Genomic DNA, 16,160 nt, shown 5'->3' on the forward strand with positions numbered 1-16,160 from the left:
TGATTACTTTGCCTCACATGTGAATAAAATTCAACTTTGCTATCAGTTTTTGAAGTGCAAAGTAAGCCTTTCCGGGCTGGTGTGGTGAAAATACACTTTCGCACTTATGGATTTGTCGTTATCATTGTAACAATTTATTCGATCCGCTAGACGTGAAAAGGGATATATAATTGGACTTAAATATTGATTGTACAGTCGGTCGTATCAACTGATCGTAAGTAGGTGTTCTGACTCAGTAATATGTAATTAGCCGGGTAAGCCAGGTACTATACCGATATAAAATATTAAACGAAGGGTTTAAAGACTATAAAGGTATGTTGATTATTAATATCTTCATTTAAGTAGGTAGGTATCTTACCGCGCATTAACAATCATACATACGTACTTAATACTTGTGCCTGGAGAGTGAATCGCCAGTAGGTATTTATGAGACTTTAAGAGTTTTTATACTTAAGGTTTAAAGATTATTAAGGGTAAACTGCCCAGAATTGGCTATTTAACGTAGGTACCTACTGTCATTAGCGACAACGTTTGTACCATTATCAATTCAATACTGTTGCGTTTTAATAATGGATAAGGGGCTTCTCATTCTAACGATATTACTTATTAGTATAGTTTACCCAACTTGTGATATAATTGCAGTTTTACACACATGGATACGCACTATTATAATTGGTGGTGAGAACAATAAAATTATGTCAAATAAGGAAGTTATGCGCTTTCAGTTTCAATCTAATATAGGTTATCTAGTTCTACACACAAATACAATAATAGTACGCTGAAATAAATCGTATATCGTAAACTTTAAAAAACCGGAACATAAATGTAGCCTTTTGAAACAATAAAACCAATCAGTATCGTATAATAAAGGAGAGCTATTATAACAAGGTTTGTCATGTCAAGAGCTTTCAAAAAACAATACGGAATTTAGCAATTACTACCACTATTATCCAGTGAATAGGCATTTGTATGCTGTCACCCTTGCAATTACCCTTACATTTGGCGGTTACCTCATAATGACGGTTAGATCACAGCATGCAGCGCTGACCAAGGCTGTAGTTTCATAATGTACCGCACTGATTACTGATAAGGTGCGCCTTCCTTTGACCATACCCACTTATCTTTGATTCGAGTAGAAAATAAAATTAACAAGACAAATTTGACCTCTTATGTGTGTATGATAAGGATCCTGACCGAATTTTTAGTCATATTGAATTTTTTCGAAATCGTGAGTTTTTGCCGTATTCCGTAATACTAACGACTTTTAACCACTACATATATTATATAGATTTATTCAGTTGGAAATGCAGCTTTTCTAGCAACATAATCCGCAGTACGAAATAGTAAACATGCGAACTGTTGAAAATGTGTTTAATTTTGTTGTTGAGAGATAAGGAAAGTGTAAGCCTGTATAACTAACCTAGGCTACCCTACTTTAAAAATTGCGTCCGCATAAATTTTTTTTTAGTTAACTGTACCTATATGTTGCGTAGAAACGCACATGTATACTCTCCCTAATAACGTAGACAAGGTACGGTGAGAATGCCTATTTCTATTTAAAAAAAAGTCCTTTGTCTTATTTCCTTGGGTGCTCATGGCCCGATATTTTAAAGACCTTGCAAATGTAGGTAAAGACAGATACATACATATTTATAACAGTAAATACGTACGACCTACTTTTGAATTAAGTACCTATGTATATTGTAGTTATTATAAACCGGCGCCTGCAACATATTCAAGCTAGTTTTCCTCATAATACTTACCTATGTGCAATTAGAGTCTGGCTACCGAAATTTTACACAAATGTTTGGCGGGAAATTCAAAAAATCTTGGGCTGGTCACACTTTGTGTAGTAGGAGATATAGTTTTGATACTAGACAATATTTTTGATTTTCTGTGCACAAGTAAGGTACCTAAGGAAATAAGTTCAATAAACGTTTACGTGCACTCAAAGTTAGCTCACATAATTTCTACCACTATTTAAAGTACAGTCAACGACAAATACATATGTTTACGTTGCAATATTTAGATTTTATGGATACTTTTCAGAAATGTTAGTTTATCCGTTTCTTTATACACTTATCCTGTTTATGAGATTAAGGCATTAATAAATTCACGTACTTAATCAAAGTAATAGGCAAATGTTAGAACTAGTACTTACAGTATCAAAACATTTATAGAGCACCAACCTTCTAATTTGTTTACATTTGGTTAGGACTTGTAAACATTGCAGTTTTTCGTTATACAAAGCTACACGTCGACATCGCACATTGTCGTAATTATTTATGAGCTTAAATAATAGTTTGCAAACCTCACTCAGTATAGAAATTATTAATATTATTTAAAATAAATCCGTTATAAACCGCAAATAATTTGAATGAATGACATAAGTTGACAACTGACTTTTAGCTTTTTTTTTAAATCATAGACAATTGGTGATACAACAACGAAATATCTGTCAACAATTTTTGGCTAGCCAGACTCTAATTGTAACAGAGTAGGCAATAATCGGCTGGACGCAGCTGAATAAACCATTTTTAAACTTGTAATTGTAACTATAATTACGGAACCTTGTGCAGATAAAGTAGGCGGTTGTTCTAGCCTTACAGAACGAAATTAAATGCTTGACGAGTAAGTATTTATATGTCGGCGGCCGATCGTAAGATCAGGCATATCGTGAAATTCCTAGGCATATCGTGAAACGTGAAAATCTTTGACTCGTTCCCTGAGTCGACGAAGCCCCGGGGCTCCTATTTCTGGCCAGTTTGCCCTTCGGGCATCTGAAGCAACCTAACGAACATATCCTGCCTATATATTGGTTTAATGTGACTATCGTCAAAACATTACACAGGAATATTACGATCTGCCTGGGCTATAACCGCGAAAATCGAAGTTCGCAAATTGCGGGGATTTTTCTCTGTCACTCTAATTACGCCTTCGTTGGAGTAAAAGAGAAAGATCCCCGCAATTTGCGAATTACGGTTTTCGCGGTAGCCGCTCTGATCTTACGATCGGCCGCAGACATATATATGTTGGTACCCTAATAGCATTTTCTTGTAGGGATTTTGTTGGGCCTTTGTTTACGTATTAGTTGGGCAACCGTTATATTTGGCCGTACGATTTGCTGGAGGGCCCTCGACAAAGGCCCTCCCGAAGATTCCCAACAGAGGGCCATTAGAGTATTTTTTTCGTTGGGCCTATTTAAATAAATCATACAATTATTCAACGGTGGTGGTTTTGGTTGGGCCGTGGTTGGGCCTATACATATTTGTTTGATGGTTGGTTAATTGTTACATTTGGCCGTACGATTTGCTGGAGGGCCCTCGACAAAGGCCCTCCCGAAGATTCCCAACAGAGGGCCATTAGAGTAATTTTTTCGTTGGGCCTATTTAAATAAATCATACAATTGGACGTAGTTTAGCGTAAAAGATCCATCCTCTAAAATTTGTGATTTAAATGAATGACTTTTCCGTTTGACATAAAGTTCAAATTTTATTAACAGATTTTTGTGGATTGGATCTTTTACCCTAAACTACGTCCAATTATTCAAAGGTGGTGGTTTTGGTTGGGCCGTGGTTGGGCCTATACTCATTTGTTTGATGGTAGGTTAATTGTTACATTTGGCCGTATGGCTTGCTGTAGGGCCAACTGCAAAAAAATATAAAAGGGCAAGTGTTTTTCGTTGTGCTTCTGTTTGCAAATTCAACAATTACCCAACGGCAAGTCAGGTAGGTCGGTAGGTAGTCGTGCATCAGATTGAAGGCCCAACACAGCTTGTCCCACAAAGGGCCAACATTGTAACTTTAACGTTGGGCCTTGTGTAGGATTCTTACAATACTACCGTAGGTAAATAGTTGTGTAATTTATAGTGTGCCTACAGTCTAATTATGTAATGGGCTTTTGTTTACGAGTCCTACAGTTACCCTACGTTAAGTAAGTGGTTGTGTAATACGACGTTGGGCGTTTGCTGATAAATATGTATTACAATTACACTACGGTAGGCATTGGTTGTATCCACATGAAAGCCCTAGGCAGCAGTTGTTGTTGATCTTCTCTGTATCGTTCCAATTTTAGTATATGTACTGCCGAAGCAAGTATACTTACTATACACTCTAATTTGTATATATACTAACCGCACTTCGTAACTTCGTAAGCGAGATTTATGTTTTTTGAGATTTAAATTGAGAAAATGTTGGTAAAATACAATTTTTTAAATTTACGTATAAATTTTATAGTTATAGCTATTAGATTTATAAGTTACTTTAAAAAAATATTATGATTATATCCGGAATAATCGAGAAAATAACTATAACTTCGATGTTTGGAGACAGTAACGCCATGTAGTGACGCCACAAGCAAACTCAACTGGTATTGTTGGGCATCAGTACCACAGCCAATGTTGTTAAATGCGATATTTGTACTCACTGGGCCAACGAATGTTATCGTTGTTTAGCCACCGGTACCAAAATACACAAAGGCCCATTGTTAGGCGTCAGTGCCACAGCCAATGTTGGTAAATACGATATTTGTCATCATTGGGCCATCGGATGACATCTTTGACTAGCCAACGTTACCAAAATACACAAAGGCCCATTGTTGGGCATCCGTGCCACAGCCCATGTTGGTAAATGCGGTATTCGTCACCATTGGGCCAACAAATGTTATCGTTGTTTAGCGAACGGTAGCAAAATACACAAAGGCCCATTTTTGGGCCTCAATGCTACAGCCAATGTTGGTAAATGCGATATTCATTTCTTTTATTGATTTTAATTTCTTTTCCTTTTGTAAGATTTGATATGTTTTCTGAAAGAGCTACGTATTTGTGATTTCATGTACATATATGTTTATTTTTTATATCAAATTATATAAAGTTAGGTATGTACTCACTGAGTATAATTGCATGAATTCTATAGTAATTTAAATTGTATTTTTCTTAATTACTCGTAATGCATGTTAATTATAAGATGTAATAATGTTTTGAAAAGATGTGTCCCGCCGAGTTTGTTGCCGGTCCCATATTGGGATACCCTCCTCCAATTGAGGGGGGATTTAAATCTTCTCGGGGCAGAGGTGTACGGTTGGAGCCGGTAAAGGTTTATTTGACGCTCATAAGCGCATTGTAATATGCCTACTTGAATAAACTATTTTTTATCTTTTATCTTTATCTTTGTCGTCATTGGGCCATCGGATGATATCGTTGATTAGCCAACGTTACCAAAATAAACAAAGGCCCATTGTTGGGCATCAGTGCCACAGCCAATGTTGGTAAATGCGATAATTGTCATCATTGGGCCATCGGATGATATCGTTGATTAGCCAACGTTACCAAAATACACAAAGGCCCATTGTTGGGCATCAGTGCTACAATCAATGTTGGTTAGTGCGATATTTGTCGTCATTGGGCCATCGGATGATCTCGTTGATTAGCCAACGTTACCAAATAAACAAAGGCCCGTTGTTGGGCATCAATGCTACAGCCAATGTTGGTAAATGCGATATATGTCGTCATTGGGCCATCGGATGATATCGTTGATTAGCCAACGTTACCAAAATAAACAAAGGCCAGTTGTTGGGCATCAATGCTACAGCCAATGTTGGTAAATGCGATATTTGTCGTCATTGGGCCATCGGATGATATCGTTAATTAGCCAACGTTACCAAAATAAACAAAGGCCCATTGTTGGGCATCAGTACCACAGCCAATGTTGGTAAATGCGATTTTTGTCATCATTGGGCCATCGGATGATATCGTTTATTAGCCAACGTTACCAAAATACACAAAGGCCCATTGTTGGGCATCAATGCTACAGCCAATGTTGGTAAATGCGATATTTGTCGTCATTGGGCCATCGGATGATATCGTCGATTAGCCAACGTTACCAAAATAAACAAAGGCCCATTGTTGGGCATCAGTGCCACAGCCAATGTTGGTAAATGCGATATTTGTCATCATTGGGCCATCGGATGAAATCGTTGACTAGCCAACGTTACCAAAATACACAAAGGCCCATTGTTGGGCATCTGTGCTACAGCGAATGTTGGTAAATGCGATGGTGGGCCAATACAAAATTAACGTTGGCTACGGAACGAACCTCATCCCAACGTTTTCCCTACCGTTGGCACCGTGGGCCCCAACGAAAATGCTACTAGGGTAGGTGCGTAAAAAAGGTATAAAACCAATCAACTACATTTCAGGAAAAAATAATATTACTTTATGTTTGCCTCAAATACGAGTATAATATTATTAAAAAACGCAGCAAAATCAAGGCACCCAAAAAAATAGGGGCGTCTAAAATAATAAGTTGGCAACTGGTCTTATACCTACAGGATACCTAAAATTATACCTATGTTAAGATACCTATGTCTGATGTACATAGGTCGGTAGGTAGGTACTCAGTTTTTAAATACATAATTTAAACATTATACGATACCTAGTACTTGAAATTGACAAATTTTCAAATCCACATAACATCTCAACATATGAAATCAGATGAACTTACAAAACAGAAATACTCAAGATTTTCCAGTACTGCCAGCAAAGCAGCATTAGCAGTATAAAGAATGAATTTTAGTTTTGCCAAGTTTTAAAAGGTTTGTTATTTCCGGCACTTTACAACAGCGAATAATTCTGAGAACATTACAATTTCCTGATCTGTGTACCTATAAAATAATAAAGATTAACTTTGAATCCGTACCAGAAACAACATCCACGTGACTTCGTCCCTCATCTTCGGCAGCACAAACACCTGGAAACTACTGGATCGACAGCGCCATGTCCACTCTCTCAGGCAAATATAACAAAGGCATCTCGCAAAACTATCCTACAGTCAGTCCTAAAGTCCGCGGCTCCCGCACTTGGTACAACTAAGCGTAATCTTCAAGCCCTATATTCGGTTTTCGAACTAGAGGAAGCGTTTCGCTTCTAGTACGCGAGTGCTTCGCGCGCGCGCTGCGGCCAACTACGCCGCTCGACAATCCGTGGTGACCTTCCCAATTAAGAATTAATTCATTACTGCACTTTCTTATGACACGGCTATAGCCACGAGAGAAAAACATTATAATACAATAAAGTTTATTAATAACTCTTTTTTTACATTCTTTACATTTTTTATGTTAAAATTGTTGATAGCCAAAATATATACACTACTAGTAAATTACAACAAATTAAAAGTGTAATGTAATGTTGAATTATGATAGTTAGTATGTCTACTCTGTCTTCTTATAGTAAAGAAGATGAGGAATAATTACGACTGCTATTTACAATTTACATTATTCGATCAACATCAAATCAAATCGTCAAATTCGAAAAATAGAAAATCGTTATCTGCCCTTCTATCGGTCTTGCACGGAGAGGAAGATAACGTTTTTCTACTTTTCGAGGTTGGCGGTAGGCCCTCAGGTCTAAAATGACGCCTTCCTTAGGTGACGCTGCGCCAGCGCTTTACGCCACCTATTCAGGCTTTGGTCTCCGGTCTCATACGTACACTCATCCGGAAAATATTGGAGGCTAATCTAATGCGGCTTCTATCGAGTCAGTGTCCGTAGTAAGGGTCGTGGTCGTGGTGGTAGGCGGGCGGCGGCGCCGCGTACTGCGGTTCGTACTGCGGCTGCGGGGGGTACGCAGGGGCCTGAAACAATTTAATCTAGTTTAGTATTTTATAAAATTAATTAATTTTGAATCTACTGAGCTCAAAACCTAAACACACCCAGCCAAGATGACAATCGATCATGCTACGAAAAGTTACGTGATGTGAGGTTTGGACTGGCGTTTTCTATCAACGATTCTATCAACGTCATCTTGGCTAGGCACCCAGGTTGCTCGTTATTAGTAATAGGCATGTTGACATGAATCGCGAATATAGAACATGTTATGTTTTTACCATAGCAGGGAATATTAGAATGCTGAAAATCATATTTTGCAAGTGTAAATATGCGTAATAAATTAATTAAAAATAATCAAAAGTATTTAAAATAATGCCCAGTATCACGTGACTGTAAACGCCAATCGGAGCGCGTGACGTCATGACATGAGAAACACCACAGGCAAGTCGTCAAACATGACCGTAATCCATACGATACCACCAAAGAGTTAGGATGTTCAAAAACTGTATACTGTATTTTTTATTTCTACAATAGACATTTATTACGTACAAAAAATATTATTACAAGACATGAAGTATATATTTATTTGTTATTTAATAAATAAAATGTTATATAATACGATATTTCACCAAAATATTTTCAATAATTTGGCTGAATGGAACTATCATTGCCACGTTGGCTGTCGGAAACAAAAAAATAAAAAATAAAAAGTTATATCTGCGCCCGCTATATTTACATTCAAAATTTTAGTTGTATCATAATAATTTATCTTAAATTGTAACTGTAAGTGTTTTTATGTGAAAGCAGTTATTGTGATTCATTTTTGAAATGTTTTTATCATCGCTGAACGTAATATGTATACATATAGTGCGCAATTAACAATATCATTCAAGTCAAAATTCGTAACTGCAACGTAAGTATCATGTAACAAATATTTGTTTATACTCTAGGCTATTGATTGTTGTTCTTTTACACATAGGCACTGCATAAGACATGTAAAACTTGTTATTCATTATTTTAGCTTACGTAATACTTATCTTTTAGAAAGAGAGATAAATTAAATACTACAGCTTTTGATCTACGCTAGGACTGACATTTTGGCAGCAGTTTGTTTATTTATCTGTTTGTGACGTCACGTGACAGCTTGGAGCGTTTAGGCTCAAACTTTAAACACTAAACGAATTAAGCTCTATTTAGTGTTTAAAATTAATGAATAAAAATTTTAAATATTTTTTTTTGTAATAATTACGTGTCTATCTATAAAATGAATACAGTTCTAAAAAATTGTCAACATGCCTATTATGTTGTTGACAACCAGAGTTTCGGTAGTTGCATGCGAAACGTGATTTTCAGACCGAAAATGAGGTCCAGTAAACTACGTTAGGACCGTTAGGCTACGTTCACATGGCGACTATTCGATTCGATATTTTCTCGCATACGGTTTTATCGTATACGGGACGTCTGTTCACACGGCACAAGATCCATTCGGTTTTTCTCGTATACGATATTGCCGTATACGTGACAGCCGCTCACACGGCGTCTAAATATTCGATGCAATTACCTGCCGCCACACCACCAGTCGTTGAGTGCACGCCGACATGGATCCCCGTATTCCAATCCTTTTATATTGATATTTAAGGAGGAGGCATCGGCGCCCGAGAAGATATTGGGTCCATCCTTTAATGATCCTTTATTAAAAACAGGTTGGCACCGACAAAGAAGATTCGAAGCGTGTTTTCAAGACATCAGAAATGATGAACGTGTGTTCTTTAATTATTTTCATATGTCAATAGCCAGCTTTGATCAACGTTTCGAACACAACTGCCGGCTGCCTACCCCGCGCGCGTCTCGTATACGAGAAACTAGTTTGTCCGTGTGAACGACTCAACGTAAACGTAAGCGCCACTGAGTATCGCATTCGATAAAATCGTTCCGAGAATCTCGCATTCCCGGTGGCAAGACCCTACGGTATACGGTAAAAAATATGTCTCGAATACGAGATTTTCTCGTATAGATGCCGTGTGAACGATTTTCAGAGTTGCCATACCAATTTTGCTGTCACTACGATATTCGATAAAATCTCGTATACGGTATACGGGAAAAATGACGCCGTGTGAACGTAGCCTTAGGTGTTTCCACATAAGTACCTACGGCCTGTTTGGCTGTATATATATATAAGCCATCTACGTATTACAATTATAGTCTCATAATAAAGTTAACATGTAGGCACAGAATGCACAGAACAATAAGTACTTATTAAGGTCATTAGTTGTTTCAATTAGGAAGTTTAAACAAAAGGAATTTATTTTTTATGACACGTACCTACCTACCTACATATTTATTTAAGTAAGTTGTTATTAGGCATTTCAGTCACAATCTGTTAAATAAAATACAAACATACAAGTAGTCACGCACCTGAGGATAGCTTTGATAACTGACAGGCTTCTTCTTCTCCACCACCAGTTCTATCGGCTTCTTCTTCAAATGGTACTCCAAGAGCTCCTTCAGCTTCAGCTTGGTGGTGAGCACGTTCGCCGCCAGGGCTTTATCGAAGGCCTTGAGTTCTTTTATCTTGGCCTTGATGGCCCAGAGGCCGTCCTTGAGGAGGTCCAGCTTGCCTGGCTCCAGGTCTTCTTCCTGGTACTCGTCGTGGTCGTAGGAGGGCGTGTCGTAGGCGGCGCGGTACAGTTGTTGCTCCTCGGCGTCGAGCTCCGCGAAGCGGGGCACGTGCCGGGTTAGCACTGGAATGTAGGGGTTAAATGATTCCGTCCATGTAAAAACCACTATACAAAATTTTCCTATTATCAATTTGAAACTTGTTGCATGGTAAATTGGGATCAATTTCGCTTGAACTTTAAACAATGAGACATAAGAAAACCTACTTTATTTGGTTTATGAAAAGGTTCTAATTAATATTTTGAAATGGAGTGTAAATTGTAATACACATTTCAGCGGTCGACTGCTATGCTAGTCGTTAATCGGATCGTTATGTCCTTTTTATACGAAAATACGTCACACAACTATCTTATGACGAAATACTCTAGAAACAGTATCTGAGGTATCAAAATATAAAAACCATATTAGTCTGAGTCAGAAGGTACCTATATTAAATGGGTAGTCATTAGATGGATTTCATATCATTATGATTTCAACATTTTTATTATATTTTCTTTTCCCATTGTAGGTAAGCACTCATTACATAACGTGAGTAGGTATATGCGTAAAATAAAATACAAAAAAAACTGCCCATGTAAAAGTTACAAAGAAGAACTGTAGGAAAGCATATAACTTTCTTTTTAGTGTTCCGTACAAAACTTTGTTTACGGAACACTTATGGGATCACTTCGGTCTTGCAAATCAGTTAAATACGTTTTTCTCAGAGACCGTTTGACATAGATACCTAAAATTTGGAACAGTTATAGCAATTACCACCACTCATATTGTAAATAAGTCAAAACTGTTTATTTCTTATTAAAGGGGGAAATTTAGGGGGTTGAGAGGGGTAGGCTGAAACTTTTTTCATTTGTAAGAATCGTGTGGGGTACCATTAGAAAGCTTGCAAAAAATTGAGTCGATGGACTGATTTTGACTTCATTTTAGACTGCAATAGTTTCGTCAAAAAATGCATTTAAAGTTGCAAGTTTTCATACAAAAATTTTCACCTCTGTCCTGGCGATTTTCGCGAAAACTATAGCTAACAGGCAGCTGACCAGTCAATACCCAACTTAAAGAAGCATGGAGACGGCGGGAAAATTATCAGCTTAACTTTATCTTTATTAGTTTTTCAACTGCAGCTTGACCTTTGGATGCTTAGGGCTAGCTAACTGATGCTTACACTGGTCAATTCATATTAGGCGAGAAACATCCTTAGTTAAAACTTTGGCATTGAAATTTATGACTTATGTCTTTGACACAAAGTTTAATTCTGCTTGCTTATTTTTGTGGGATATTTAATTTTATCTCAATTGCCTACTATAAGTATGAGAGAGATCTACAAAATACGACCTTATTATATTGCAAATAAGTTTCAATTTCGAACGGGCTTTCCAATCAATGGACTAGGCATATCAAAAATCTAAAAAATTCAAATTAAGAATTCCGTTCTTGACTGTCGTTGTGTTTTTTTTTCCACAATAGGACACATAGAGTTAGTAAGGCGTATAGAGATAATAAAGTCATTTAATATTTATGAACAGCTTTGGCCTCATGTATAGATTTTATTGAGAGTATCTGATTCGTCGAAACAATATACACAATATTCCTTTTCATTAAGTACCATTACATTTCTGTATTAATTGTATAATTATAATATCTATTAATTATGTTCAGTACTTATGTATATTTTTGAACGGATCGGTGAGCAACAAGATTCAGGGCTATAACCGCGAAACTAGAAGTTCGCAAATTGCGAGCATTTTTCTCTGTCACTCTAATTACGCCTTCATTGGAGTAAAAGAGAAAGATCCCCGCAAATTGCGAATTTCGGTTTTCGCGGTAGCCCCTCAGTCCTGTTACGAGAAAATAATTTTGGAAGACATTAATAGTATATAATAGGACAGTTAAATATCACAGTTTTTAGAAACAAAGGTAAAATTGACGAAATATTTAAAGTAAGCCGATCTTGTTTTTTAGCAGTTCTAAATAATATTAAAGTCTATATATATGGCATAGAACTAGAAACAAAATCAAATAAAAAATAATAATGAGTTCTTAATTCTAATTGAAGGAGTATACATTTAAGGTATTATAGGCCAAGCGCGCACCACGATATTAATTTTTGCGACACGATTTTAGAATCGCGCTGTAATATATCGCAGAAAATTCACTGCGCGCACTGCGATCAAAAAGTCGACGATTTGTTCATTCTCAACATGGATTTCGTACCAGTGCTTGTCATGAAAAGTGTCTTTAATATGCGATTGCTGTATGACTTTGAGCATTTATAACACAAAGGTGATCTCCGTCTATTTGATCTATTTCCATAATTAAATAGTCAACATCTAGCGTCTCATTTTGAGACTCCATTGGAGATGCAGGTGCCGAGATGTTGGGGTTTGGAGAGCGAAATGCCGACTGAGGTCCGGCCGGGGTGCGATTTTATTATCATAGTGCGCGCGGGGCCATACAACTCCGCATGCTGCAATCACTTTGCGACAATCGCGTCGCGAACAATCGCGGAAAAATGTGACAAATCACAATTTTAAAATCGCTGCGATTTTTTTGTCGCATATGCGCGCACTAACATATAAACACATACGTTGCATTTCTGCGACAAAATTATCGCAGGACAAAAAATCGTGGTGCGCGCTTGGCCTTACTCTAAATTATTGTAATACATCAAGCATTCACGAGATGCTCGACTTCGGTATTCAAACACAAAGCAATAGTACAAGAATCTAACTAAATGCAAAGGCCGAAGGAGCGATTCGAAGATCCGAAGCGTCCGACAGACGCGCGCCTCCCGTAACTTTTCCAAGTATTTTTAAGTACAAATGTCTAAGTCGCAAGATCCAAAGGCTGAAGTCGCATTGGGCCGAAAGCCCGAAGCATCCAGGAGGTCAGTTCTAAACACAGGTAATTAATACAAGTGTCTAAATGCGAAGGCCGGAGGCCGAGCTCCGCGTAGGGCCGAAGGCCCGAAGCCTGCAAGATGTCAGTGGTTAAACACAGAACTGACAGCCTGGACGCTTCGGGCCTTCGGCCCTACGCGGAGCTCGGCCTTCGGCCTTCGCATTTAGATACTTTTACTATTGTTCTGTGTTTAAGTACTAACATCCTGGACGCTTCGGGCCTTCGGCCCTACGCGGAGCTCGGCCTTCGGCTTTCGCATTTAGACACTTGTACTATTGTTCTGTGTTAAAGCACTGACATCCTGGACGCTTCGGGCCTTCGGGCTACGCGGAGGTCGGCCTTTGGCCTTCATATTTAGACACTTGTACTATTGCTCTGTGCTAAAGCGATGACATTTTGCTAAAGCTCGGCCTTCGGCCTTCGCACTTAGACACTTTGTACTATTGTTCTGTGTGTGTAGTTGAATACGGTATCCTAAAAACAGGCAAACAAAACAACCCCTGTAAAATGTAACGATGCGAGCGGTACGGCTACCATCAGTTTGGCATTGACATAAACGCTACCGTGGGCGTGAACGTAATTTACTTTCTATGCATCTCGCTCGTACTGACATATTAGTGCGAAAGAGATATACCTATAGGAAGTAAATTACGTTCACGATATCGTTTATGTCAATGCCAATCTGATGGTAGCCGTACGGAACACTAAATGCCTCGAGCTATCTCGGACTTGGCCAAATTATTTTACTTATGTAGTAAATAGATTCTTGTATCGTTATGTAAACATAAATAAATGGTATTTACCTGGACTGAGCACCAACACCAGACAAATAGTGTATCGCAACATTTTCAAGATGTAGAAAGCACCACGTCACCGACCACACTAGGCGGAATGAGAACGAATTGCAATGGACGTTCGCGACGGCAATGGCGCCAGCGTTTGTTTCTACCCTCAAATTTCAACAACCTCGAAGATATCAGCCATATTAATATTACCCGTCACTTTGGCAAATATCAACATAGGTACGAGTATATAAACTTGATCTAAACATTTAGAAACTATTATTTTATACCAGGTCAATCTTATTCGCATCCGCGCGTGTTGAAAGATCCGCCCCTTGTGATTAGTCTAATCTACATATGGAATATTCAAACTTGACATTGCTGCTGCACGCCAGTAAGCGGAGCCCCCTTCACGCAGGTTCCCTGTACCTACCTATAGTCATGTACTACAGGGAAATGTTAGGTAGGTATCACCATGAGTAGAAAACCGTAAAGTAGGAAACAGGGTCGTGTTCACTATTTAGTTTATTCTATCTGCTTGATCACAAATACTTTTTCACCACACTAGCTCGGAAAGGCTTACTTTGCACTTCAAAAACTGATAGCAAAGTTGCGTTTTATTCACATGTGAGGCAAAGTAATCAAATGCAAATTTTGAGTTGTTGTCTTATGTTTGCTGGTAGAATTGACTTTTAAATGATGATTTTGGATGATAAATACTTAATAACATTCATTTGGATTTGATTTGGTTTGATTTTGTTTGATATTTTACATTTAATATTTGCTTCGGGTTGGTGTGGTGGAAAATTTTGTGTTTCACTCGGGGGCAAATTTTGTTTAACCCTCGTGCTTTGAAACCCTCGCAACGCTCGACGTTCCATTTTTCGAACCACTCGCTACGCTCGTGGTTCAATTTTGGAATCTTTCGGTTGCTCGGGTATCAATATTAGCACGAGCGGTTAAACAACAACTTTGCCCCCTTGTAAAACAAATAACTATTGTATGTTAGTTTGTAAGGTATCTACCTATTTGTAATATGCGCCTTGTTACCCGACTTAAATTTTAAATAAATAAACAAATAAATAAATGAAGCACATTGCGGTGGTGCGGCGGCGTCATGTTTTATCAATCGGTAAATCTGCTAAGATGTTATATTAAACTTATTAAATGCATCTTAGGGGTCATCCATTAATTACGTCACACGTTTAGGGGGAGGGAGGGGTCAAGAAAATGTGACATATTGTGACATGGGGGAGGGGGGAGACACAAACTTTGTGACGTCACTTTAACTTCATCAGTAACCGAAAATTTATTTAAATTATTTAGTTTGCTGTACATTTAAATAACAAGTTTTTAAAACGAAAATAGTTTTTAATCGTTTAATTTTCTTTCCTAAGCAGTTCTGGGTTATAAAATTACTAATATTTATATCGTCAAAAATATTTTGATAAAATATTAATAATACTTAGGTACTTACTTAATTCGATTTGGCGATTTCGTAGAAAAAATGTGACGTCACACTAGGGGGGGAGGGGTTTGCCAAATGTGACCAAGTGTGACAAGGGGGGGGGGGAGGGGTCAAAAAACCTAGAAATTGGTGTGACGTAATTAATGGATGACCCCTTATCGCTGTTTTAACCACCAATATCCTTCACGAAGGTGTTGGGAGAAATAAAAGAATATAAACATGATACATTACTTATATTTTTTATCATAACTTCTCATCTTTGGTTTGTCAGCTTTAAATAATAACAGGTAACGAGGCTGCGAAGAGCGTGACTTACACCGCACCCATACATTTAAGATAGCAAGATTAAAGATAAATGAGTGCGCTTATATTTTAACATTTATTCAATATTTTAATACCCATAGGTACTGTGAGATCTATTTTTAGACGAGCTATTTATAATTAGACTTGTAAGACTTTCCACATACGTAGAATTAAATGTACCTTAATAAATATATTTTGAGGAACCAGACTCAATTTGAACACATTTTCAATTTTATTTTAGGGACAGGTTATGTGACACCTTACAACAGCTTATATAAATAATAAACGACTTATTTCAACGAAAAAGGTTTCTGACTACCTATTTAACATTTTATTTAAATACTTACACAAATACATATTATACCTTTAAAGTATAATGAGGTTAGAAGTGGCCTAAGTTTATTTTTTTAGTCATGTTTTTTAAACAACCGAGA

General features: G+C 37.6%; 2 protein-coding genes across 2 annotated transcripts in view; both read right to left on the bottom strand.

Annotated features, from left to right (window-relative positions):
* Nucleotides 1–6,969, bottom strand: part of LOC134679689 (uncharacterized) — a 28,428-nt gene extending 21,459 nt beyond the window's left edge. The window contains exon 1 of the mRNA XM_063538640.1: nt 6,696–6,969. Within this exon, the coding sequence (XP_063394710.1) occupies nt 6,696–6,728 (33 nt within the window). The 5' untranslated portion in view covers nt 6,729–6,969. The remainder of the gene's footprint in view (nt 1–6,695) is intronic.
* A 563-nt stretch (nt 6,970–7,532) lies between these two features.
* On the bottom strand, nt 7,533–14,115 carry LOC134671191 (uncharacterized). Its single transcript, XM_063528980.1, has 3 exons — nt 13,977–14,115; nt 10,018–10,343; nt 7,533–7,628 (listed from the first exon to the last, which is right to left on the bottom strand). The coding sequence occupies exons 1-3, from the start codon at nt 14,017–14,019 to the stop codon at nt 7,533–7,535; spliced, it is 465 nt and encodes a 154-aa protein (XP_063385050.1). The 5' UTR covers nt 14,020–14,115.
* Nucleotides 14,116–16,160: the final 2,045 nt, after the last annotated feature.

Source organism: Cydia fagiglandana, chromosome 1 (assembly GCF_963556715.1).
Source record: "Cydia fagiglandana chromosome 1, ilCydFagi1.1, whole genome shotgun sequence".
NCBI classification, from domain to species: Eukaryota; Metazoa; Arthropoda; class Insecta; order Lepidoptera; family Tortricidae; genus Cydia; species Cydia fagiglandana.

Bases quoted from the DNA above. Each gene is read 5' to 3' on its own strand.
- LOC134671191 (XM_063528980.1), bottom strand. From the start codon at position 14,019: ATGTTGCGATACACTATTTGTCTGGTGTTGGTGCTCAGTCCAG. The intron at 10,344-13,976 runs GTAAATACCATT...CCTACATTCCAG, and splicing joins GGTGTTGGTGCTCAGTCCAG to TGCTAACCCGGCACGTGCCC. The intron at 7,629-10,017 runs GTGCGTGACTAC...AAATTGTTTCAG, and splicing joins GTTATCAAAGCTATCCTCAG to GCCCCTGCGTACCCCCCGCA.